The 23,116-nt window shown below is 33.5% G+C and overlaps 4 protein-coding genes and 2 long non-coding RNA genes across 7 annotated transcripts in view; 2 read left to right on the top strand and 4 right to left on the bottom strand.

Moving 5' to 3' along the window:
- Positions 1–2,385, bottom strand: part of LOC105342085 (G-protein coupled receptor dmsr-1) — a 45,527-nt gene extending 43,142 nt beyond the window's left edge. The window contains exon 1 of the mRNA XM_034472838.2: positions 1,918–2,385. The gene's annotated coding sequence lies outside the window, so the exon portion shown is untranslated. The remainder of the gene's footprint in view (positions 1–1,917) is intronic.
- LOC136270695 (uncharacterized) lies at positions 921–8,315 on the top strand. Its single transcript, XR_010708523.1, has 2 exons — positions 921–1,150; positions 8,207–8,315. It is a non-coding gene; the product is annotated as an uncharacterized lncRNA (long non-coding RNA).
- Positions 3,661–5,587, bottom strand: LOC117689777 (uncharacterized). Its single transcript, XR_004601969.2, has 2 exons — positions 5,466–5,587; positions 3,661–4,010 (listed from the first exon to the last, which is right to left on the bottom strand). It is a non-coding gene; the product is annotated as an uncharacterized lncRNA (long non-coding RNA).
- LOC136270694 (eggshell protein-like) lies at positions 8,159–9,275 on the bottom strand. 2 transcript variants are annotated; one of them, XM_066069092.1, is made up of 3 exons: positions 9,130–9,275; positions 8,481–8,892; positions 8,159–8,364 (listed from the first exon to the last, which is right to left on the bottom strand). In XM_066069092.1, exons 1-3 carry the CDS (start codon positions 9,163–9,165, stop codon positions 8,312–8,314), a joined length of 501 nt encoding a protein of 166 aa, XP_065925164.1. In that variant the 5' UTR covers positions 9,166–9,275; the 3' UTR covers positions 8,159–8,311. The 2 variants fall into 2 exon arrangements, with proteins under 2 accessions (XP_065925164.1, XP_065925163.1); XM_066069091.1 differs by having other exon boundaries at positions 9,115–9,180.
- A 6,087-nt stretch (positions 9,276–15,362) lies between these two features.
- LOC105342075 (uncharacterized) lies at positions 15,363–16,584 on the bottom strand. The gene is made up of 3 exons (XM_034474662.2): positions 16,514–16,584; positions 15,695–16,103; positions 15,363–15,574 (listed from the first exon to the last, which is right to left on the bottom strand). Exons 2-3 carry the CDS (start codon positions 16,101–16,103, stop codon positions 15,522–15,524), a joined length of 462 nt encoding a protein of 153 aa, XP_034330553.2. The 5' UTR covers positions 16,514–16,584; the 3' UTR covers positions 15,363–15,521.
- A 2,105-nt stretch (positions 16,585–18,689) lies between these two features.
- LOC105342070 (uncharacterized) lies at positions 18,690–19,848 on the top strand. The gene is made up of 3 exons (XM_011448896.4): positions 18,690–19,104; positions 19,361–19,452; positions 19,757–19,848. The coding sequence occupies exons 1-2, from the start codon at positions 18,711–18,713 to the stop codon at positions 19,414–19,416; spliced, it is 450 nt and encodes a 149-aa protein (XP_011447198.2). The 5' UTR covers positions 18,690–18,710; the 3' UTR covers positions 19,417–19,452; positions 19,757–19,848.
- The last annotated feature ends 3,268 nt before the right edge of the window (positions 19,849–23,116 follow it).

Here is a 23,116-nt window from a genome sequence, read left to right as displayed (position 1 = left end):
TCTGATTATACAGAAAAACTTTCCAATTCTGAAATGGGAAATCTCTGATAACTTAATAAAGCGTAAGTGCCAATTTATCTACTAACATTTCAAATTTTACTGTCGTCTAATGCACCGACATCTGCATGAATTATTGATTAAGTGGGAGCAATTACAAGGCTTTTATGAAATATTTTGTTTATTATATTATTCCCAAACTATATAAAGTGCTATGATATTTTTCAAAGAAAATCTGTTGATACAAACAACAGGACTTGTAAAATAATTTTAAAAAACCCGATCGATAATGGTTTCATCACATCTTACAGGATATCTTATAAGGTTACAATAATTCAGATTCTTTAGAATTAAATTCAATCATTAAAATCGTCCTGTGCAAATTTTTACTCTAAAGAATTTAACCTTTTGTACAAGACATTATTTTTTACCTGAAAATATGTACAAGTATACAACGATTCTCAACATCAAACAGAGTTAGGCTATTTGCAATTACACTATAAAATGGTTTCTTTGGTGCTCCATGTGGGTATAAAGGTACGGGCATTGCAGTCAAAATATATATGTAATACCAAAATTTAAAGATTCTGTAACATATATGTTGTATGGTTAACCAATCAATGTACTTTAAGTGTTTTGCTTTACAACTGACTTTGAATTTGTTTTGAATTATTCATTTGAGTGAAAGTAATTGCAGTGGACGACAAACATTAAGAATTTTATGTCTGATAAAACCAATTAGTCAACAGTTACGCAGCTGATAGTAAAAAATTAGAATTGATTCTTCCAATCAGCTTTCAGGTGGAGTTAAATCTAATACCCAAATGGCTTCTTAGAGCCCTTCCTTGACACTGGACTTGTAAATCCAGTCATTGCGATAGTTTTCAATTATCATATACTTTGGCATCGGAAGAAACATTATTATTTAGAAGGAAATTGGGCTGGCGACAAACATAGTTACTATGTATCGATTGCCCGCTAGGCGTCCCCTTGTCGCGTTGCCAAAGACTTGTCATACGGACAAATGAAACCCTGCTCATCCGCATGGGGATCAGGAGAAATCAACGAACAAGGTCGCGCTAGGCTTTCCCAACAGCACTTAACAGAGACAGTCAACATATTCTGCCGGTTTGACAGATCACCAATACACAAAGTAAAGGTTTTTTTTTTTTACAACATAACTAGAATAATCCAATCTGCTCTGGTACTTAAGTCTACTTTGGGCATATTTATTGTAGAATTGCCTACGTATGTACATGTATGACATTGTTAGGTAACCTTGAGATTTTTTAAATTCTAGGCAATTTTCAAGACTTTTGACCCCTGTTTATCACTTACGAGTCCCAGTTTTGTTGTATTAATTCAAATACTAGTACTATGCTGATATTTGTGTTATCATCCTTAAACAATACATTCAAATTATCATGTGAAATGGTCTCTTAATCTGAATGAAAAGCCCTTTTCAATTCTGCATTAAATTCAATAATCCATTTTTGTTGATAGCAATTTCATTAATCTTTTCCCTGGTGTCTAAACAAATCACATTATGTCGTAGAAAGCACGACAAGAATTAAATACTTTTAGATTTACATTTTTTCCTCCTCTTGTGCTACAAGGGATGAACAATTTTATTGATTTGCCCGTTGCTTCTCTCGAAAGATAAGTCTAAGAAAAATATTAATAGCATCTTTCATGTGGAAATATTTCAAGCGAACATCATTCAATGAATATGAAATGTGAATAAATTGTTATTCGGGATCGAAATAAAGGAACAAAATTTTATTTTATAATCCGTATTACTTGATCTAACTTATTTGGAAGATATGCAATTGAACCCAATGACATTGTACTTCAACAATTCTTGTTTGTAAGGAAAAGATAATAATTTATAATTAAATGTAGGCCAAAATAACGTGTTACCTTGGATCTTTCAGCATCTTCGTTTTCATTCACTGGTCATGCTTTGTTAAAGGAGTAATCCTTCTGCCATAGCAGCAAATCACAAGAAGACTTGTAATAAATGTCCTTTTTTTCCCTATATGATAAGACACAAAACTCTCAGGAGATTGTTTCGTAAATCTTACGTCACAAAACCAATCGCAAACTCCAAACGCGGAAACGTTTTTGCGTACACCATGCACGGACGTGGAGTATTATTCTATGGAACTGGAGCAATATTGTAACAACCTTGCTCTGTTCGGAGGGATTTCAAACCTGGTACAACGTTACAGTGCAAATTGAAGTCAAACACGAGGCCGTAAGAAAATCTCTCTTTCGAGTTTGTACGAAAGTCGTAAGCGTGGATCGACTGTCAATAAATACGAGCTAATTGAATTTATCACGGTATGTGCCGCTTTGGAAGCAACAGGAGACCCAGATTCCGCGTTGACACTTCATTCTCAATTCAAACTTTTGTCGCTTAGTTATCTTCGTTATTGTAGCCTTACTGAATACACTGTAAAAGATGTATTACTGTGGTTTCATTAATTTTCGTGGGTATCAATTTTCATGGATTTTCTGAAAACCAGAGTTTCAAGGATACGAAATTTCGTGACCAATGATCCAATCAATACAAAATGTTAGTTGAAATTGAACTTCAATGAACATTAATTTTCGTGGATCAACTTAACAACGAAATCCACGAAAATTGGTATTCAACGAATATTGATGAAACCGCAGTATATTCTCATAGGAAATATTACACTAGTACTACATCCGCGTATATAGAATTTTCTCCAGGGCATGGGGGAAGGGGGGCGAAGGAGGGAGGGGGCAGGTTCCGAGGCACGGTTTTGTTTGTATGACCGACTTTCTCTGGGATATTAAAAAAAAAAGATTATCTAACATCGATTAATTAAAACTAATCTTAATATCATCAATTCGCTTTAATGATAGATTGATCATACCGGTATGTTTCTAGCTCAAACGTCCAGGCAATAACATTAACTACCGGCTGTTTTGCAACGTATGATATAATGTTGGTTCGTTTAATCGGTTTTAAAAATGTTCTATAATCTGCTTTTTGACCAGTATCACACCATGTTTAACAGAAACAATGCCATACATGTTGGGAGATAACAGTAAGTAAGACTTTATATAGTCTTCTTTTTTCAGAATTGATTTCATATACACCATAGCTAAAACCGCCATGCACAATAGTTCTATTTTTCGTCGGGATCGAATTTCATGGATTGGCTGAAATTCTCAGTCTGAAGGACTATTGCGCAAAATAATGGACAATATCATAAAATTGTTTTTCCCCCGAGCATACCGTAACTATTTTTCTCAAGCACTATTATGATTGGTTATATGTACATGTATATTAATAAAACAATAGCCTTTAATTATCGACCAATACAGATTTTTGTAGAACTGCGTGGTGGTAACGTACCAATACTCTCATCAAGTCTATCGAAACATGTAGTGGTCTCATCAAAAGTCTATTATTGTATTTTATAAAACAAATATAATTGTAATTCTCATAAAACCATAAAAGACAAGTAAATTGAGCTCTACTGTGGCATTCTTATATACATCACCCTATCGATCACAAAAAATATATAAATTAAGATAAAGGAAATTAAAAGAAAAGGAGTATAATTTATTGAAAGGAAACTCTTTGAGTCAGTAATAAAAGGAAATGTTTGAAATACAACATGGTGATAAAATACATAACTTTATTTCGTCATTTCAAAGTGAATATGATATAATCAATCATAAGGTCAGTCGTCAAAATCTTCATGTGAATATCATTTTCTTCCTGAAATAGCTTTCCTATGGCAGTATAGTACATGTAGTTCAAGAATGTCACGCACAATCCGTTTCGGTATTTTTGTATATGATTTCAGGACATAGACTGGGTATCGATCTCCAAATTGAAAGCTTCTCTTTCGGCTGGCATGTGGAACAGTGGAAACTTGGTTCTAAAGTAACAATCCGCATGCGCGAATATATGGAATCTGCATCCCGATGAGGAATGCAATAGCAAGAACAGCTATTATCGCCACACTCATCTGGAAGATATGGAAAAATTATTAATAGAAGATTATGCTGGTACGTCATCAGATGACATTAACTACCAAAGTTTATTTCAAGAATTCTGGGTCGTCAAAAATAGTAAATGTAAAAATTTTAGTACATTAAACATCACTTTCATTTCATGAAGAATCCTGCGTTCACATTTGTCTTAATAATGTTTTTAAATTTGAGAAAATTAATAAAATTATTTGAATGATTATTCAATAGGTGAAAATATTACCAAATTCATTTCTGATCGGGTTCACCCTTTATATCTGACAGTTACAAGGTTATATGAAAGTCATTAATCCGGATCCGTTTATTGGACGAATAATAAATGCAAAAAATGCTTTGACGACAAAATATCAAATACCAATAATATTTTTTTTGAATTGTATAAGATTGATTTTATTATACTACCTCCAGCTATTTGTACTTTATACTTGCACCATGTACTTAATTGTATACACGAGTTATACATATTAAAGTTCCAATACAAAAGATATGTAGCACAATGTAATGAAGTTCAGTGCATTTATGACTAATGTTATCAATTTTATTTACAAGTTCAATGCACAGGCACTCGACGTAAACAAATATTTATATTTTTCATAATAAGATAATACTTGTACAAAACATGTACATGTAGTTCATTTTTTAAGTTTACATTTTAACAGTAAAATTTAGCAGGTGCACATTCAATTAAACAAGCTAATATTCATAGAAGAAAATGCATAATTTTTTTTAACCTGTAAGAAGCTTGAAAACTAATTAGATTCTACATTGTAATAAATTAAGGATCGAAAAATATAATGTTATATATATATATTTATCACATGTTTGTTTCAATATATATGTGGCGCATATTACTCCTGTAATTTTTTTTTATATTGCACTGTGTATTCTTACTCAACATGACGTCATGATTAAACATTACAGTACGTAGTTTTAGGCGGTTGAAAAAAAAGATGAGTTGTAAATTAATGTGATGCACTTAGTGCTGTTTTATTTTTTCATGAATTGATAAAAATACGTTTGAAAATGAAATGGTTATTTTCATCTTTAAGGAACTTTTTTCCTTGCGTTAAGTTGTTGTCGTCTTAAAATAAATGTGTTGTGCGGCTCACAATTACAATTTCTACAGAAAAGATTAGGGTTTAACAAAAGACTTTGTAAAACGTGTGATAAAAAGAATATCTCATGATTTGCGATGGTATAGGATTTTTATCCAACTCGTTATGTGTATACAAGGCCAAGACTCGGGGATAGAAAACACACAACTCGTTGAATAAAGTCAAATACCATCACAGATCATGAGAGATCCTACTAGTATATATGTTTCATGCAAAAAAAAGTTTATTTTAACTTTATACTATTTATAAAGAATTTAATTTTAACGAAATAATAAAAAATGAAATAAAACGTAGAATTTGTTAATTCATGCACCCTACCTTGTCTGGGCAGTTTCCTTATCACCAGGACGAATGGACAAGGGTAGAGCTACTTCCCTATCGACTGGTCCCTCGGGGCAAGGTGCGCGGTGTTTACAGATGGTCAGTTAGAGCGTGACACGTGTGTCGTGTAATGTTACATGAAATATCATATTGATATACATGTACACGTAAACATGTACCTCTAGCATGTCGTACAGCAATGTTTGACAATATTTTGAAATATCTATATAGCATTTTATTTCTTCCTTTTGGGACTGTTAAAATGTGTTTTGGGTCACGGTGTATATGAGATAATTTTGTTCAAGACAATTTGATAGGCGTAAAGAGAGAGAGAGAGAGAGAGAGAGAGAAAGAGAGAGAGAGAGAGAGAGAGAGAGAGAGAGAGAGAGATGCAATAATTTTTTGTTTAACATCATGTTATAAAAATCGTGAGGTAAAATGTGATAACGATCTACGAGTAAAGTGATCTGATCTAAGTTCAATTCCTTACATTGACTTTTTAGTTATCTTTTATGACTGACAGTTAAAGTTGTTGTAATATTTGATTCATATTAATTAAGCCAGAGAACTTTCGGTAGGTAAATCATTTCAACGACTTTGATTCACAATATTAATATTTTTTTTTAAATTTATTACGTAACCAGGGACATTAGACATTTTTAACAAAATTCCAAGACATTTTAATTAGAATGTTATGATACCCTTGGTTTTTATGATAAAAAAAAAAATAAATTATCTTAAGTGCTGGGTTTCGAATGCTAAAATAAGTACTGGGGGAAGGGGGGGGGCGTATGCTTCTTTGTTCTCATTGTTTATTAATCTATTTTGCACGTTAACGGTAGCTTGGATTAAAATAAAAACACGAATGGGTATTGGTGCCAGTTGATATCATTTAGATATTCAACGCAGCTTTTGCAAGGAGTATGTTTTGACCCGTCCGTCATCCAGTCAACGCCATTTCTCTTGGTTTGACCACAATTTATTGTATATACATATACACTGCATAAAATACAGTGGGTATGAACACAAGTTCCAGCAACTTACTAGGTTCTCATCCTAATAAAAAGACAATTCTCAATTGAAATAAAAACGATATCTATATAAAACAAGAAAGATAAAGAAAAAAAATATGAAAACACAATATTATGATTGTGTAAATTCCCCTTAAACCGCCTTACGTAATTTCGTAAACTCTGTAGGTATATTACAGGGAAATTAAGATTCAATAATTTTTCTTGGAATTTCGTCTCTTCTGAAATAAGATTTTTGGTCATGTGCGCTTGCTCACTTTTTATTCATTTATGAACGTACGAGCCATTGTAATAAAACGAAATTTGATAATGAGTCACTAAGTCGTACAGTCGAGTTTGACTAAGCTGTATGTGAATAATCTGTAGTTCGAGATAATATCTTGCTATAAGTTCGCACGACATATATTTTTATTACGTACGACTAAGTATTCCGTTAAAACTATTTCTTATTTTATATGCACGACTTAGTTTCTTATTCGTACGACTTAATCCCTCGTAATTAGGACATATCATCTCGTTAGAAAACTTTTAATGTGATTAGTACGGCTTGAATAAAGTCATTTGTTCGACTTGTTGGAATTATCATCTTATACGTTCGACTTTTATATCATACGTATGCCATTATCTCGTAATAACGACTTAATTACTAGTATTATACCGTACGTACGACTTAGAGTAGTTCAAACTAGACCGTAGACTCTGAGAAGTTTTAGTCAAACAGAAATTTGATGTACTAGTATTAGGTTATATTTATTCTATTGTCTGCTATACAGTCATTGTATTATAATCAGAGAAATCAACAATTTTATCTGATGAACCTATGCATGACGTAATTAGTGGATTGAAATTTCACTCGTTTTAACATGTTTTAAAAATATGAGTTGACAATTCTTTTGAAGAAACATAAAGTTACATCATACTCATATCAACTATCAATGATCTTATTAAGATAACTCTAAATCACATTTATGCATCAGTTACATAAAGGAATAATTGATGCACAAACATTACTGACTAATCCCCGTGATTTCTTTGATTAAAGGAAATTTCCCTGTTAATTAATTAATCATACAAATGTACTGTACGTGTCAATATCGACTATCCATTTGATGGAAAACGTGATGACAGGAATTTATTTTTTAAGCTTTCTTGAAAACTTTCTGCAGTAATGACAGCGAACTCAATCACTCTATCGAAAAGATAGCTGAATCAGCTGTAACTAAATATAGATCATTCAAATATTTGACAACCTTTAAAGTTAGATTAACCTTATTAGCAACATCAGCTAATCATTATGCGAGAAATGATGTCAAGTGTTTGCTACTTTTATTTTTCTACACAGTGTTAAAAAATCATGGCTCTTAAACACATAAATCTCAAACGTCAATATTACCATGCTTGCATTGTGGTGACATCCTGTTGATATTTTAAAGAAATAAAACACGTGATTTTGTTTTCAGCAACTGCATTCAAAATAGAAAGATTCTTGTGTCAGATGTTTAGTACAGCTCGCATAAATAACTTGTAGTTGATATTACTATTCATTTTGCATCAAATGTGTTTTCAATTCTTAATTTGATGTATGTGCCATTATTTTCTTGTATCAATTAGATTCCTCATGAAAAACGTTAGATCATTTGAAATCATCAAGAGAAAGAGTTTATTTTTGTTTTGCTGCTTTTACAGCCATTTATTTTTCTCCAACAGAGTACAAATAACAACCTAACAGCGAAAGACCAGACCAAAGTTTGGAAGCGAAAAATGAGTCATTCATGGTTTTCACTCTAATGCGCATGAATATCACGTGATTATTTAACCGGAAGTATTGTTGTTGTTGAAAAGGAGAGGGATCAGGAAAAGCAGCACTGAAAAAGATAATTAAACATTTTGAAATTGATGCTTTAATTGCTAAATGCAGGGAATTAATGCAAGCATATAAGTCAGAATAAACGCATGGATGACATGTTGATAATCTACTTACTAAGAAGTCCAATGCCGCTGCCTCCGAACAGACCGTTGTTTCCGGCGTCGATGCCAGCTCCAAGACCGATTGGTGGAAGGGGAAGGGGAGTAGGGGTTGGCTGTTGGACGGGCACAGGGACTGGGTAATACACATGGGTGGATGATTTCTTTCCGTGTCCCTTTCCGTATCCACTTCCATATCCGCTCCCGTATCCGCTTCCGTACCCGCTTTCGTATCCGCTAGATCCGTATCCATATCCACTTCCGTATCCACCTCCATATCCGTAAGATCCAGATGTGGGATAAGACATGTAGCCGTAACCGCTACTTCCGTAGCTGCTACTTCCGTATCCGCTGGAACCGTATCCCTCAGCCATGGCCACGGCAACGCCGGCCATCATAACGACAGCAATGGTGATGAATGAACGCATCTGTAATACAGCAAAATGTGACATTTAAAATCTTTTCTTGTTCTACCGGTATAAATTGACCAAGAATATGAATAATATAAGAAACTAGAGCTAACGTGAAGCTGCCTCAAACACGACTTATAGCAGGAAATACGCAAATATACCACAGGATTATAGCAATGGAACATAAAAATGGCCTGATATTTGTAAAGAAAATTGACTGTGAATGAAGAGTGAGCTTACTCTGTGGAAGCTTACCTTTCGATCTGTAGGTCTGTTGGACTGCACTGCCATTCATTGCTGCGCCACCCTTCTTATAGTAGATCCCCAGAAGTAAATTGCGTAACAACATGGCGTAAGACATCCTGGTATAAGGAAGGTGCGCGCGAAGAACATGTAATGTCTAGACTGCCGACTCTCCTACCCATGTCCAAAATCGGGTTTGATCAAAGTGTTCCGCAATTGCCATTCGATCAACTGATTTGTAAAATATACCTTGATCCAAAAATGTGTCTAAATTGTAGCCGCGATCAGGTCATTGAATTTAATACATAATATATTTGAGATTCAATTAGGATTGATGAAATAAGTTTTGTTTATTCAAATGTGTATTTTTTCATGACATATAATCATAGTGTATATTAATTAACCCTTTCTTATTCAAAACTTTCATTACTTCATTATCTGTCTATAAATTAATCTTATCTCTGTTTGTCTTCTTTCTATGTCTTGTTGACAAAAGCTTTTATTTCTTACTGTATAAATCATCAACAAAAACAGTAAACTAAATTCTAATAACAACTGCAAGTATTTTGTGCGTGCTTGCGTGTGTGTGTGTGTGTTCATAAATATTTTCAAGTAATGATAAAATAAAAATCAAAGTTGTAATGAAAACAACTTTTATTAAAAGTTGATTTTCATTTTTCATTTGATTTTCAGTTTTAATACTGTTTTTGCGCACCCACAAACAAGTCAACAGCCCTGATGTTTTGTAATCGTTTTCTTTTTCTGTTATGCATGGTAAAAGATATCTTTATCATATTATCTCTAATTTTTACGTGTAACGAATGTTATAAGTTTTATGGAATATTATATACTAGTATTTATGTATTCATAATGTGCACAGATTTTCCCCACTGTTTTAGCGATATTTATTAATATGTTATATATACTTACTAGCAACTCATTTTAAGGAAAGGGTACTGAAGGTTCGGTTTTGATACCAATAAACATATTTAATAAAAATGAAGTATTGATAAATCAATAAAAACTTATTTTCCTTACTGCAATCGAGAATATTTAAAAAATATTACATTATTCTTTGAGTAAATTAGCTAAGTAATACAAAATCAAATAAAGCCCGAAGGCCTTTATGACCTACATGTATTTGATCGCACCGATCTTACTAAATGGTATTTAATCACCCCACTGGCCCATAATATTCAAAGAAGGATTTTTTTAATTACATCTACTTGTTTTCCTCGTTAATTCATATAATTTTCAGCAAAACAATTAAATATCAAAATAGGCATTGGTGTATTGGACTGTACATTACAAAATCTAGTCAAAGACACTTGAAAATGTAAATATTCATAAATGACGTTTTTAGTAACTATATTTTCTCTAATTAGAAAACATAAATTAATTCCTAATATGTAATACAATGTTGATTGAAGTCAAGTGAAGAGATGATATAACAGTAGTAAATTGCATGAAGAATTTAATGGTACTAATTGTTTTCACAGAATGTGCGTATAAGTAAAGTTAATAAGTCCAAACATAGCGCAGATTTTTAGCAATAAATATACACTTTTTTCAACGGGCTCCCAGGTTGTCCATCCGAATTTTTTCAGACAGGGAGCTACAGACCTGTAGCTATAGTTAAAGGGATGTCTGTTCATGAAAATTTGTATGCACTATGTATAGACCCCTAATATTAAGTACATGACAATCAGAAGCAAGATGCTAAACCTGTGGGTTTATCTATTTGGTTGACTTTACACAGTGAAATGAAGGAGGTAAAGTTACACGAAAAGTATGTGGATGGGACAAACTGGTAGTAAATAACACACCGGTAAGTTCTTGATATGTAAAGGTACGCCATGCATGTGGTACAGGTGCAGGAAATTAGCTGGGAAAGGTCCAATAAAGCTGTAAAAACATGAAAAATGGGTGAAATATGATTGGGTCAAAATTTCAGAAAAACCACTAAATGATCTGACTAGCAATTTTCCCCAGAAATTGTTGTTGAGCCTTATAAAGGAGTAGAAAAATGGGTAAAATATGAAAGGGTCAAAATTTCAGAAAACCACTAAATGATCTGAGTAGCAATTTTCCTCGGAAATTGGTGTTGGGCCTTATAAAGGAGTGAACTAAAGGTATTCTGACTGAATGTGAGCTGGGGAAATTTTAGTGACAGAGTTATGAAGACACACATCCCCTGGCCACAGTGATTGGTATAAAAAAAAACCCTGTACCGCGCCACCTAACATTCTCTTAAGTATAATATTGTTAAGAGGGATGCACAGTCATCTTGTACATTTGTGAATAAGAATGTAAACATTTCTTGAACTGGCTTGTTTCTGTCCAAAAATGTTGTCAAAAGATATAAAAGCATTAAATATGAAGCCCTACATGTCATTTTGTTTGAAAAGTATGCATACAAGAACAGGACAATGCCTTTTTAATCACTCAGAACAGCCGTCGATCTGCGCAGCTACAGACTTATTTTGAAGATTTAAAAATTTTAAAAAATATGAAGGGGGTTTATTGGTGTCTTCTCTACAACCATTTGTTGAGAAAAAGTTTGAATCTTGTTTACACTCTTATTCTCAAATGTACAAGATGGCCGCACATCCCCCTTGATAATCCCAACTCAAGGGTTTCAACTCTCATCTCTCACAATGCCGGGAAGGACAGATGCGGATCGTAAACACGTGGAACTTGGAAAAATGGATACTCTCCTGTAAAGGATACATTTGATGGCAATTTGATAGTAGACAATAAAGCAAAATAAATAGATAGGAAAAAAGGTGTTTTTTAAACCGGGTTTTCCGAAGGAAAAATCCGGTTATTAGAATGGTGAAAATGGCGGGCGGGTGGCTGCCAAAAGGGTAGATAACACCTCCTACAGTTTTCAAGATAGGAAGTTGTTGTTTTGTCGATCAATTGTACAAATATCAGAGCTGTGCAAATTTTTTGGATTTGTATTTTTGATAATTTTTGAAGAAAAAAAATACCAGCTGTTGAACTTAGTCATTTTCTCGCTGAATATTGCATATAGGGTACCCCTATTGTATGGATAACTCCCTGTACAGTTTTCAAAGAGGAAGTTGTTGGTTTGCAGACCAATTTAACATATATCAGAGCTGTGCATATAACTTGTATTTTGATTTTGATTAATTTTTTTTAAATACTACCCGTTGAACTTAGTCATTTTCTCGCAGAATATTGCAAATAGGTACCCTTGTCGTACAGATAACTCCTACTACAGTTTTCAAGATAGGAAGTTGTTGTTTCGCAGATCAATTGAACTTATATCAGAGCTGTGCATATTACTTGGATTTTGATTTTTGATATTTTTTTTTTCAAAAAGCTGTTGAACTTAGTCATTTTCACGCAGAAAATTGCATACAGGGTATCCCATTTCTCTGGATGTGTTGTGTTTATCAATTCAGGGTTGACAAATGGATTATGAATACTGTTCACACAAACGAAAACCCAGTTTGCTGTCACATTGACAGCTTTTCTCTTGCAATCAAGTTGATTTCGTTCAGTATTTAGTGGGGATTATGAACTGAATTGGGAAAGGATCGGATGTATAACCCGTCAGGATCCGATCTGAATATTATGTGCATGTCCACAAATAACATGTCAGATATAAAGAACTAAAGAAAAGCAACTCTCAAAAAAGGAACAGCCGTGCATGGAAACAAGTATCCATGTGAACTTCTTTCAAGTGTTGTAAAATCATGAAAATTCAATACTTAATCGTCATTTAGCGGTATTTCTGCTGCAAACAGAGAGGCTTATGCGTAAACTCCGTACAGAAGCAGAATGAAGAATATATTCAAAAATGACAACTTTTTATCTGAAAAAATTACAAATTAACTTTTCTTTATTGTTTGGAGGGTGGAGGTTATGATTGTAGCGTTAATATATCCAATCACTTTAAACGTTAATATATATTTCAGTAAAATTTTTCTTAAAATCAAAAGTTTCTTTATCTACATAACAATCAAAAATATAAATGAATAATTTTAGGTAAAATATACATACTTGTATTACAATATAACACATGAAACAGTGGTCATGACATTCACATGAAATAGACTTAATTAGTTTTGATAAATAGATATTACAAATATAATTCAATAAGTTTTCTTTAATTACGATTGTGTTTTATAAACCCTCGAAACGTTAATTTGTTATGTTTCGATGTACAATTCTTATGATAAAGATACATCTAATCTTCAGATTTTTCCATACATTTGTGTTTTGGGATTATCTTATCTATTAAAGAGTTCTGATATTATCGTACTTTAAAAGGAGATGGGGGAGCAAGATGGCGCAAAAATCCATTTGGTTTAATTGTATAATACAGTTTCAGGGGTTTTTTTTTGTTTTTCCTTTTGTATATATTCTTTTTTTTTATGTACAATCCAATTTTTTTAAAGCCATCTTCTAGCGATAGTCAGTTTGAATATTATAATTAACGCAAAGAATTTTTTTTAAAATATCAATTGGCTTGAGTGTTTCTTGTATTGAAACTAAACCTAAAATGCCTCGTTCTACCCACGTCGTTTAAATACAATATTCGATTTTGGACACGACTTTACAGACTTCAATTATTTCCTGGAAACGTACAAATGTTGGGACACAAAATGATATATCTAATGTAAAGTGGGTCGTCGCTCCAAGTTTTTGTGATTGAAAAAAAAATATGGAGCACACACCCACTCTATGAAATAAAAGGCATGATTGAAGTTCTAAAAAAATCTCACTATTTGAAGATTTTGGTACGCATACACATTTTATATCTTCGCTAGCGGTCCACTCCGCTTCCCTAAAACCCTTGGCAGATCTCATTACAAAACCTCGGTGATGCGGTGGCACTATCTATTTTGAATTTTGCTGTTTTGGGTTTAATTTTTAAGCATCGTATACATCTTAATGTAAGCATTTTACTCGTATTTCCTAATCTACTATGTGTAGTTAAGGTGTAACTATGGAATGTTTGGTTTAAATCGTTTTGTCAAAGCGCTAAGCATAGCTAAGCGCTTTATTGTCGTTAGACTTCTACTTCCGGTGCATCAAATAACCGCCCCCTATAAGCAGAAATATGCATCACTTAAAATGGCTAGGGGACCAGTTTCAGGGGTGCACGGGCTATTGTGAATACAAAGTTCGGGATATTGTGAATCTAAGGTGCGGGGCTTATGTACATCATTGCAGTTACGCAGTGATGAGGAAATATATTGCCTAAACAGAAGCTGAAATATAAAAATCAAATCGATTCTTTCTAACTAAGCTTGCAAAAGCTAAATTTCCTTTAGAACCAAGCTAGGTTAGCGCTTTTTAGTACTATCAGTACTTTGATTTAACTTATCATCAACCATTGTCGTTATCCAACTTCCGGACTTCCATATCTGACCCCTGACGAAATTTCACAGTGCCTACTAGCCTTTCGTCTATGCAATCCACTTCAAATTTTTCATTCTCTTAATATTTCTTGCCCCGTTACAATTGGTTTCTTAATACTTTTGTGAAGGATATTCTGATCATGATAATTAATCGCCACATTCCTAACCGCATGGACCACAAAAGAAAGCATTTCAGTAGGGAGAACATTGCCCGCGTCAGTTTGTTATGTAAATATATGTACTATATAGATACTTTCATAGCTAATATAAACCATCAAAGAAAACTTTTCTATACCTACATGTAATTATCTCTCTAAAAGTTTTTACAATTATATGTCTTGAATAAGTAAATTGTTCGTTGTTATCAATCATAACGTCGTGTAGAACGAACAACCGATTTTTCCAGGCTGGATTCGAACACCATTAAAACTAATAATGTGTTTAAAAAAGTTATAATTAAAAAAAAAACCCTAAGAAATGTGTGGTTCATACGCGAGCAAATGTATTTGAACTGATGAGATCATGGTTTCATATAGCCCTTCTGAGAAGAAATGCTTCGCTAAAGGACATTTTCCCGTTGGTTTCTTACACTGTAGTTTTAGTTAACCAATATAAACTTGAGGAAGATTTTGATCCAATTTGTATCTATGTTTTCAGCAACTGCATTCAAAATAGAAAGATACTTGTGTCAGATGTTTACAATAGTTTATGGACTAAATACCTTCCAGTTGATAATATTATTTAAATTTGCATCAAATGCTATTTTGTTAATTTGATGCCCGATTATTTTCTAATAACAACTGGAATGACAAACGTTAGATCATTTGAAATCAACATGACAAAGAGCTAAGTTTTGTTTTGCTGCTTTCACAGCAATTTATTTTTATCCAACAGAGTAACAACCTAACATAGGGAGACCAGACCAGACCAGACCAAAGGTTGCGACCGAAATATTATCCCATTCAAATAAGAGGCTCACGGCGAAGCGCATGGATATCACGTGGTTATTTAACCGGAAGTGTTGTTGTTGTTGAAAAGGAGAGGGATCAGGAAAAGCAGCACTGAAAAAGATGATTAAACATTGTTGTAAATGATGCTTTAATCACTACATGTAGATAATAATGAATGCATATAAATCAGAATAAAAGCATGAAAGTATGACAAGTTGATAATCTACTTACTAAGAAGTCCAATGCCGCTGCCTCCGAACAGACCGTTGTTTCCGGTACCGACTTCAGTTCCAAGACCGATTGGTGGAAGGGGAAGGGGAGTAGGGGCTTGCTGTTGGACGGGCACAGGGACTGGGTAATACACAGCAGTTGAGGATTTCTTTCCGTGTCCCTTTCCGTATCCACTTCCATATCCGCTTCCGTATCCGCTTCCGTACCCGCTTCCGTATCCGCTTCCGTATCCATATCCACTTCCGTATCCACCTCCATATCCGTAAGATCCAGATGTTGGATAAGACATGTAGCCGTAGCCGCTACTTCCGTAGCTGCTACTTCCGTATCCGCTGGATCCGTATCCCTCAGCCATGGCCACGGCAACGCCAACCATCATAACGGCAGCAATGGTGATGAATGAACGCATCTGAAATGAACAAAATGTCAATTTTTATATTGATAGTCCCAGAATTTTGAGTTTTTTTATTTTTATTCATTTCACAATTGTGCAAATCATAAAAAACACTTAGTTTTGTGTGATAATATTAACGACAAGAAAAACCAAGATAAAAACAAGAGCTATTTCGTTACGGAGAAGAAAAAAAATCCTAATTATTATGTAAAATAGGCTTAATTTCAAAGTTATATATCTTATGCTGGGTTAAGGACATATGTCCTTTATCTTTCATTATAATCTATTTTTGAAAGTTAAAATTACGTTTTGCGCTTTGATGTAACCTAGTTTTTTTTTTCATTGATAATAGATAATAAAAACAAACAATATCTTCAATGCAGACTGAAATGTTAAAATCCCTGTAAATGGACAGCGATGCTTACCTTTCGATCTGTTGGACTGATCTGCAATATTCGACTATTCTACCCCTTTTATAGTATTGCAAAGTGCATCCAAAAATGTTGGTGGCGTAACAATATGGCGTAAGAATGTACACCTTTCCTTCGCGATGTGACGTAATGACTAGACTTCCTATTGGCTGTATTCAGTAGTTGGCATTTCTGTGGTTACTAGCTGGTAATCAGACTCTCAAACTATTCATTCAGCTCAATGTAATTGATGCGATTAAAAAACTTTTGCTACTTTCTTTATTCAAAAATTTTCAAATTGCAGTAAAACCAAGTGAATTTTTTTTAGGGGTTCTGTTTGTTTGTTTGTCCTTTTCATTTACAATTTTGAAGGAGGGGCACTAAAAGTCAGATAAAAAACGATTAAAGTGGATTTAAATTATTTATATTTTGCTTTTGGAAGTCACGTGTTTGGCAAGGGAAGAAATTTTATTTAGTTGATTTTTACGTAACTTTTGAATGATTAATTTATTTACAGTTTGATTATGCCGGTATATCTTCTTCTTTGAGAAACGTCAATGAGTTCTTTGAAAATAAAGCCAACTCTGCAATCAAGCTTTGTTTTTTCTTCCTTATTAAGTTTATAAACCACAATTTCATCCTTGAAATTTTCATAAACGTGCTTACAAAGAAAGTTCAACCTGGACATATCAATGAAATAAAATTTGAAAATTTAATCTAAGGAAACTGAAAATGTTCGACTCAACATGTCTAGCTCATCTTGTATTCTGCTAATAGTCATTTGATCAATTGATCGCCATGCTGATATCAAAATCTGATCAAGTATCGGAATTTATTTTAAAAGGAAATGGGTGGATAAGGCGTGTAAAATGCCTATTTCAGGACAGATAAGATAGTATTAAATTAGAATATCAACAAATTTGATATTTGTTAAAAAAAAAATGTCATTCCAAACGATGTATATTAAATATAATATCGGTTTGCAACCCTTAAATACGTTTAATACTTGGATTATGTTGATTCAAACTGGGGGTTGCGTATCAAAATCTCCAAATAGCGTAATTTTTAAGAATTTCAATTCCATTAATTTCGGTTTGCGCTACATACTTCTTTAAAAGTCTAAATAAGGTCTAATGGAAAGCAACCCGATTTCAATCAACAAAACCGTGGATTAATGACCTGCTACATGTATGCATTGAAAATTATTTACCCCAACATTTGAACGTTTTAGAAAAATGATACAAGTATATTAATTCGTTAAAAGATAAAAGTTGCATATTGCATTTAAACAACGCACTTTGTTGTGACTTAAATGGCTCAGTGTTAAGAACACTAGACATAAGGTAATTTATTTAATAATGTTTTAAATTTTTATTTCATTATTAAAAATATTTCAATTGGAAATATTAAATTTGAAACAATCATTGCACGACTTAACCAAATGGGCATTTGCGCTATTTTATCACCTGCATCTTCTGAGTTTGGTTAATGTATTCGTTGCAACAGCGAAAAGAAATTATCTTAAAACGTGTTTTGAAATATAAAACAGTCGAAAAGAATATTCATTATCAATGAATTTCTATATATTTTAAAATGAATTATTTCCTTTTCTCAAGTTCAATTAAGCTTAATACGTATAATTTCTTGACAATCGATTGAATAAATACATGTTATATTACAGAATGGAATGAAATAAATACGTTATATTACAGAATGGAATGAAGGTACCCGTGTTTTGATTACCGACTCTAGCAGTACATGTTAATTATGTAACTCGCACATTTATGTCTTCCGGGGTAGACATGTATTACCCAAATATTCGCTCATAATACGCAAACCCTGCAACATTTATATCACCGACTGTGTTGGTTTTCCCATTTGAATTACTTTAGATTGCATAAAATTCAAATTCGCGGACCCCTATATATACCCAGTTTCTCCGATAGCTTGGCATATACTCTACTCCACCTTCGAAGGTAAAGCATTTGATCTTGATCTGCGTTCGCAATCTCTCTCTCCTTATACCTTAGTGTCCTTTTTAATATATTTTATTTCTTAAATATTACTACTTTTGATTAACTTTTATAAAAAAAAAGTAGAATATGTTTTAAAGTACGGTAGACTTCATTGGTTTTGACTAAGCAATGAATATCTCTGATCCAACGTGCTATCTATTTTTCATTATCTATCATAATGATATTGTCCCTTTTAGATGCGTTCCTTTGCCACCGTCGCTATACTTGCCCTCGTCGCCGTTGCTGCAGTCAACGCTCAGTGGTTCGGCGATGACGGTTTTGATGATTTCTTCGATGATGATGATGATTACAGGATATACATGGGTGGCTATGCCCCATCTGCTGGCTTCGGACCACTTTCCTCTGGATACGTAATGGGATCCATGGGATCCGTAGGAATGGGATCAATGGGATCATCTATCGCTTATAGTCATGGTCACGGTGGAAAATCCGGTAAAGCCATGTACATTCCCTACGCTGTCCCCACCCCCGTCGCCGCCCAGCCCACCCCCCTCCCCCTTGAACTTCTGTATGGCAATGTCCAGACAACACAGAGCGGTCTCTTCGGAGGAAACGGAAGCGGTCTTCTTTGTAAGTAAAACGGAAAGTACATGTATATTCTTCTCTACGCTAATATTTTTTCACACAAAAATTTTTGACGAATCAACTTTGCTGAACTCTTGTGTTGATTTTCTTCTTGCAAAATAACAAACCTCTGATCATGAAATATATGATAACGTGGTAAAACAAGTTGAATGAAGAAAGTAGAGAAATATTGTAATATTTTGTCTTAATATGTATTGTACGAGGAATTTGCTTGTAATGAATGTTAATGTCAATGTTGCAGTGCTCCTATTCTTGTTGCCCCTCCTCCTGAACAACAACAACAACACCAGCGGTTAGGAAACTCGCCATGATTTAATCACCATTTGCATAGAGGTATATACAACGATTTCCATCCTCTGTTTTTTTGTTGTTTTTTTTAATTGTTTTTTGTTTTTTGGGTTTTTTTTGCTACAATTTTTTTTTAATGAAATAACCGAAAATAAAAAGCCGCATGGAGAAAACAAATTGAAGTGCTGTTTAAAAAACAAGAAAAAGCTATAATACTACTTCTTCAGTTACAAGTCCTTTGAATGTCGACGAGTAATATGTGATGTATGATTATATGATTCTACGTCATAAACGATATTGATTACCATGAATTATAACTGACTTACAATCGATTGATTTCTATTTTCAGACGAGAGACTCCCCCCAATCAGGGCGCATCTTAAGTTTGGTGTTTAAATATTGAATCTTCAATAAAAATTGTAATACCATGATTGAAATACACACACTGTCCTAGTTATTTGTTATATTAGAGCAATGTTCGCAGACTTAGTTTGAATAGTTCTAAGCATTAAAACCATTTTAACAAAAGCTTGGAGATTTGGGTAGCTGTGTCAAAAAGCAATTTGACGTAGACATGTCTATTTCATTGTTAGCCAATCATCCATGGCTCTTTGAAATCAACAAGATTTGTCTTGCTTTTGAGCTAAGACTACGCAATCGAAGCATATATTTCTCTTAAAACCGAGTAATTTTTAACTTGTTTAAACGCAAAAATAGATTGCTACGTCCTACTAAAAGTCCAAGGTCTTGTTAATAAAATGGTTCTAGATGCGATGGTCACAATGATTATTTCGGTATTACGTGTAGTATGGTTATATTATGCACTGTGATAAAATAGTGACGATGCAGCCTTGCTTTTTGTTCTTTTAGAACAATAAAAATAGATATTACTTATTTATTTATATTCATCGTGTAATGCATTTAGAGAAAATTATTTTTGTTTCAAGTTCATGGATATGATTTAGCCCAGCACTTTTCTTATTCCATAACCATATAATCAGACACATAATTAATATATAAAGACTATCGTGGTGTTAGGGTGCCCTTGGTTAAACAAAAGCTGCTTTCAGCAAGAGACATTGAATGGAACAAAGAAGAAATGTGATACATTATATTTTATAGAATAGCAAAAAAGTGAGACAGGGGTCAAAAGTCTTAGTATAACATGCATGGAATCAGAGGTTTTCCGAATGAATGAGAAAAGCTAGACCTTGTAACTCACTGGCGTCGGAAGCAAATTGAAAGTGGGGGGGCTAGACTAATCCTCATAAATATTGAGAAAAAAGTAATTCCCAAAATCATGAAAATCCTAATCCGTGGGGGGGGGGGGGGGGGAGGGGGGGGGGGGGAGGGGGGGGGGAATATACATGTACCTATACTTCCTAAAAAAAAATTTACTTACCACAAAATTTTTTTCCCTCAATCACGAAATTCCTAATCCGGGGGGGGGGGGGGGGGGGGGGGGGGCTATGATTCTGAATCCAACTTCTCAATCGTTCAAGGTAAATTTAGGAACAATAATCTTTCCTGCGGGAAAAAAGTGGGGGGGGGGGGGGGGGCTGAACCCTCTATCATACTATGTTTCTAATGGTTAGGTATAACTTTGCAAAAAAAGTGGGGGGGCTAAGCCCTCCCCCCCCCCTAGCCCCCCCGGTTCCGACGCCTATGTAACTTACATATTACTGAAAAGCGAACGATATTCTAATGTGGTATGATGGTGTTTCATACTTCCGGAATTACATGTATAACATCAGAATGTAAAACGAAGATTGTTCGAAAAAGGGATGAAATGAAACAAAACGGTCCATATATAAACAGTCCTCGTTGTGCCCATTGATTTACTTTAACTACGCTATGATTCATTGTTAGTAAATTGTACATAACGGAAACAAAGGACAACTATTCAATATCAGATATAATATAAACAATTGCTCCCAAAATATTCTAAAGCATTTTTTACAACAAATATTAATTATCAAACCCTTTATAAGTTATTGCCATTTACATGTACAATTTTGATAGAACATTTCTATTTGAGACCTCAACAACGCAAGAATTGATAATGATTTATTAATATAATCACTATGAAAATGTACCCCCCCCCCCCCCCCAAATAAAAAACAACAACAACAACAAAAAAAAAAAAAAAAAAAAAAAAAAGAAAGAAAAGGAAGAGCTGAGAGCAAATGTACATGTTTATACCTTCTTTTATACAATCCAGAATGCTTTACTTAATAATATCAAACTGACAAAAGTCAGACCTCTCAATCATAAATTTCTTATCTTACGTGTAGACGTGTACAAGTGCGTGGTTCCGAAATTTTTTTCCTGGGGAATCGGTGGTCCGAGTGATAATTTTGTTTGCCAGGGGAGGGAGGGGGTTCCGAGGCATATATGTACATTTATCTGAGAAAAGTTTAATTTGTCTTGGAATGAAAATGTATTTTGAGGTATTTTTTTTTAATTTATGAAGTATCCAGCCTTGTTGTCTTTGTTAATCTTAAAAATGTAAGATTTTGACACCAATGTGTACAAAAGAAATATGATCAATTGTTGTTGACGACATGGGGAATGAGCTGGAATTACATGTAACTGAAGACATGGACAACATACATTTCCTTCACTGTTTGATACTCATGTGTAGATCTATGATCTCAGAAAAGCTTTCCATAATTTTTGTGAAATAAATATAAACTTAGTAGATGTATTGTGTCTTTATAACGATTTCAACATGAAGTTGAACTATTTTCTAAAAATCATACTGAAAATATGCGAGACGTTAGTCAACATTTTTTTTTAACAAATTGGAATCAAAAAAAGATATGAGCCGTACCATCACACATTGGCGTGTAATATTGGAATTGAACTATGCAGGTTGAATTACTAAAGTGTAAGACGAGTGTATTTAATGTAAAAATGTGTTTGTATAATGTTATTTTGAGATATTTTGATGTTGTTAAATTCAGCATACTCATGATTTCCTTAAAAATTTACTTGAAAAAGTGATCATCCGCGATAAACCCGGATTGGTCAATATCGTGCTACAATATAAAAGACAATATTATAACAGTTATAATTTTGTTGTGAGTTTTGTTTTGTTCAGTTTGCCAACATTGTTATCAATACCCAACAATGAATATCTGCCACGCGTACAGCCAATGGTCGCTAAATAAATCTTTTAAATCAAACAAAATTTTGGGGTTTTTTCTCTGGGTGAATAAACGTGGTATTGCTAGTATGTCCCCTTTTACCACCCAAACTAAACTGATTCTTAAAGAGACCAATTTAATGAGATTTTATTAAATCATACCAATACTTTTAAATATGTGGTCATCAGTGGAAATCTTCATTTTATTTAAAATGTTATGAGAATGTTTTCTGCAACTTTTTATTTTCGGAAATGTGCAAATTCCACCATCTTTATGAAAACTGTCTTTATTGAAATCGTATTTTTTTTCTATTCACAACTGAATCAAAGTTTCACAAAAGGCGGAGTGCTGTGATGAAATAATGGAAAGTAAAGTTCTTAGAAATTACGCTTTCTTTTTATGTTGATAGTCGTCAATACATGTTTATGATTGTTTCATTTATTTAACTTCAAATTGCTTTTTGAATTCGATGATTTAATAAACATCGTTAGAAACGGATTCCTAACGAGATATCAAATAGATAAGTAACATATCTTAGTTATTTTATTTTAATTTTCTTT

This window comes from Magallana gigas, chromosome 8 (genome assembly GCF_963853765.1).
Source record: "Magallana gigas chromosome 8, xbMagGiga1.1, whole genome shotgun sequence".
In the NCBI taxonomy this organism is placed as follows: domain Eukaryota; kingdom Metazoa; phylum Mollusca; class Bivalvia; order Ostreida; family Ostreidae; genus Magallana; species Magallana gigas.
Note: the sequence above shows the minus strand (reverse complement) of the source record. Positions and strands in the feature narration are given on the sequence as shown.

Bases quoted from the DNA above. Each gene is read 5' to 3' on its own strand.
- LOC105342075 (XM_034474662.2), bottom strand. From the start codon at position 16,103: ATGCGTTCATTCATCACCATTGCTGCCGTTATGATGGTTGGCGTTGCC. The intron at 15,575-15,694 runs GTAAGTAGATTA...CATCTTTTTCAG, and splicing joins CAGCGGCATTGGACTTCTTA to TGCTGCTTTTCCTGATCCCT.
- LOC136270694 (XM_066069091.1), bottom strand. From the start codon at position 9,165: ATGGCAGTGCAGTCCAACAGACCTACAGATCGAAAGGTAAGCTTCCAC. The intron at 8,893-9,114 runs GTAAGCTCACTC...GCTGTATTACAG, and splicing joins GAAAGGTAAGCTTCCACAGA to ATGCGTTCATTCATCACCAT. The intron at 8,365-8,480 runs GTAAGTAGATTA...TATCTTTTTCAG, and splicing joins CAGCGGCATTGGACTTCTTA to TGCTGCTTTTCCTGATCCCT.
- LOC105342070 (XM_011448896.4), top strand. From the start codon at position 18,711: ATGCGTTCCTTTGCCACCGTCGCTATACTTGCCCTCGTCGCCGTTGCT. The intron at 19,105-19,360 runs GTAAGTAAAACG...TCAATGTTGCAG, and splicing joins AAACGGAAGCGGTCTTCTTT to TGCTCCTATTCTTGTTGCCC.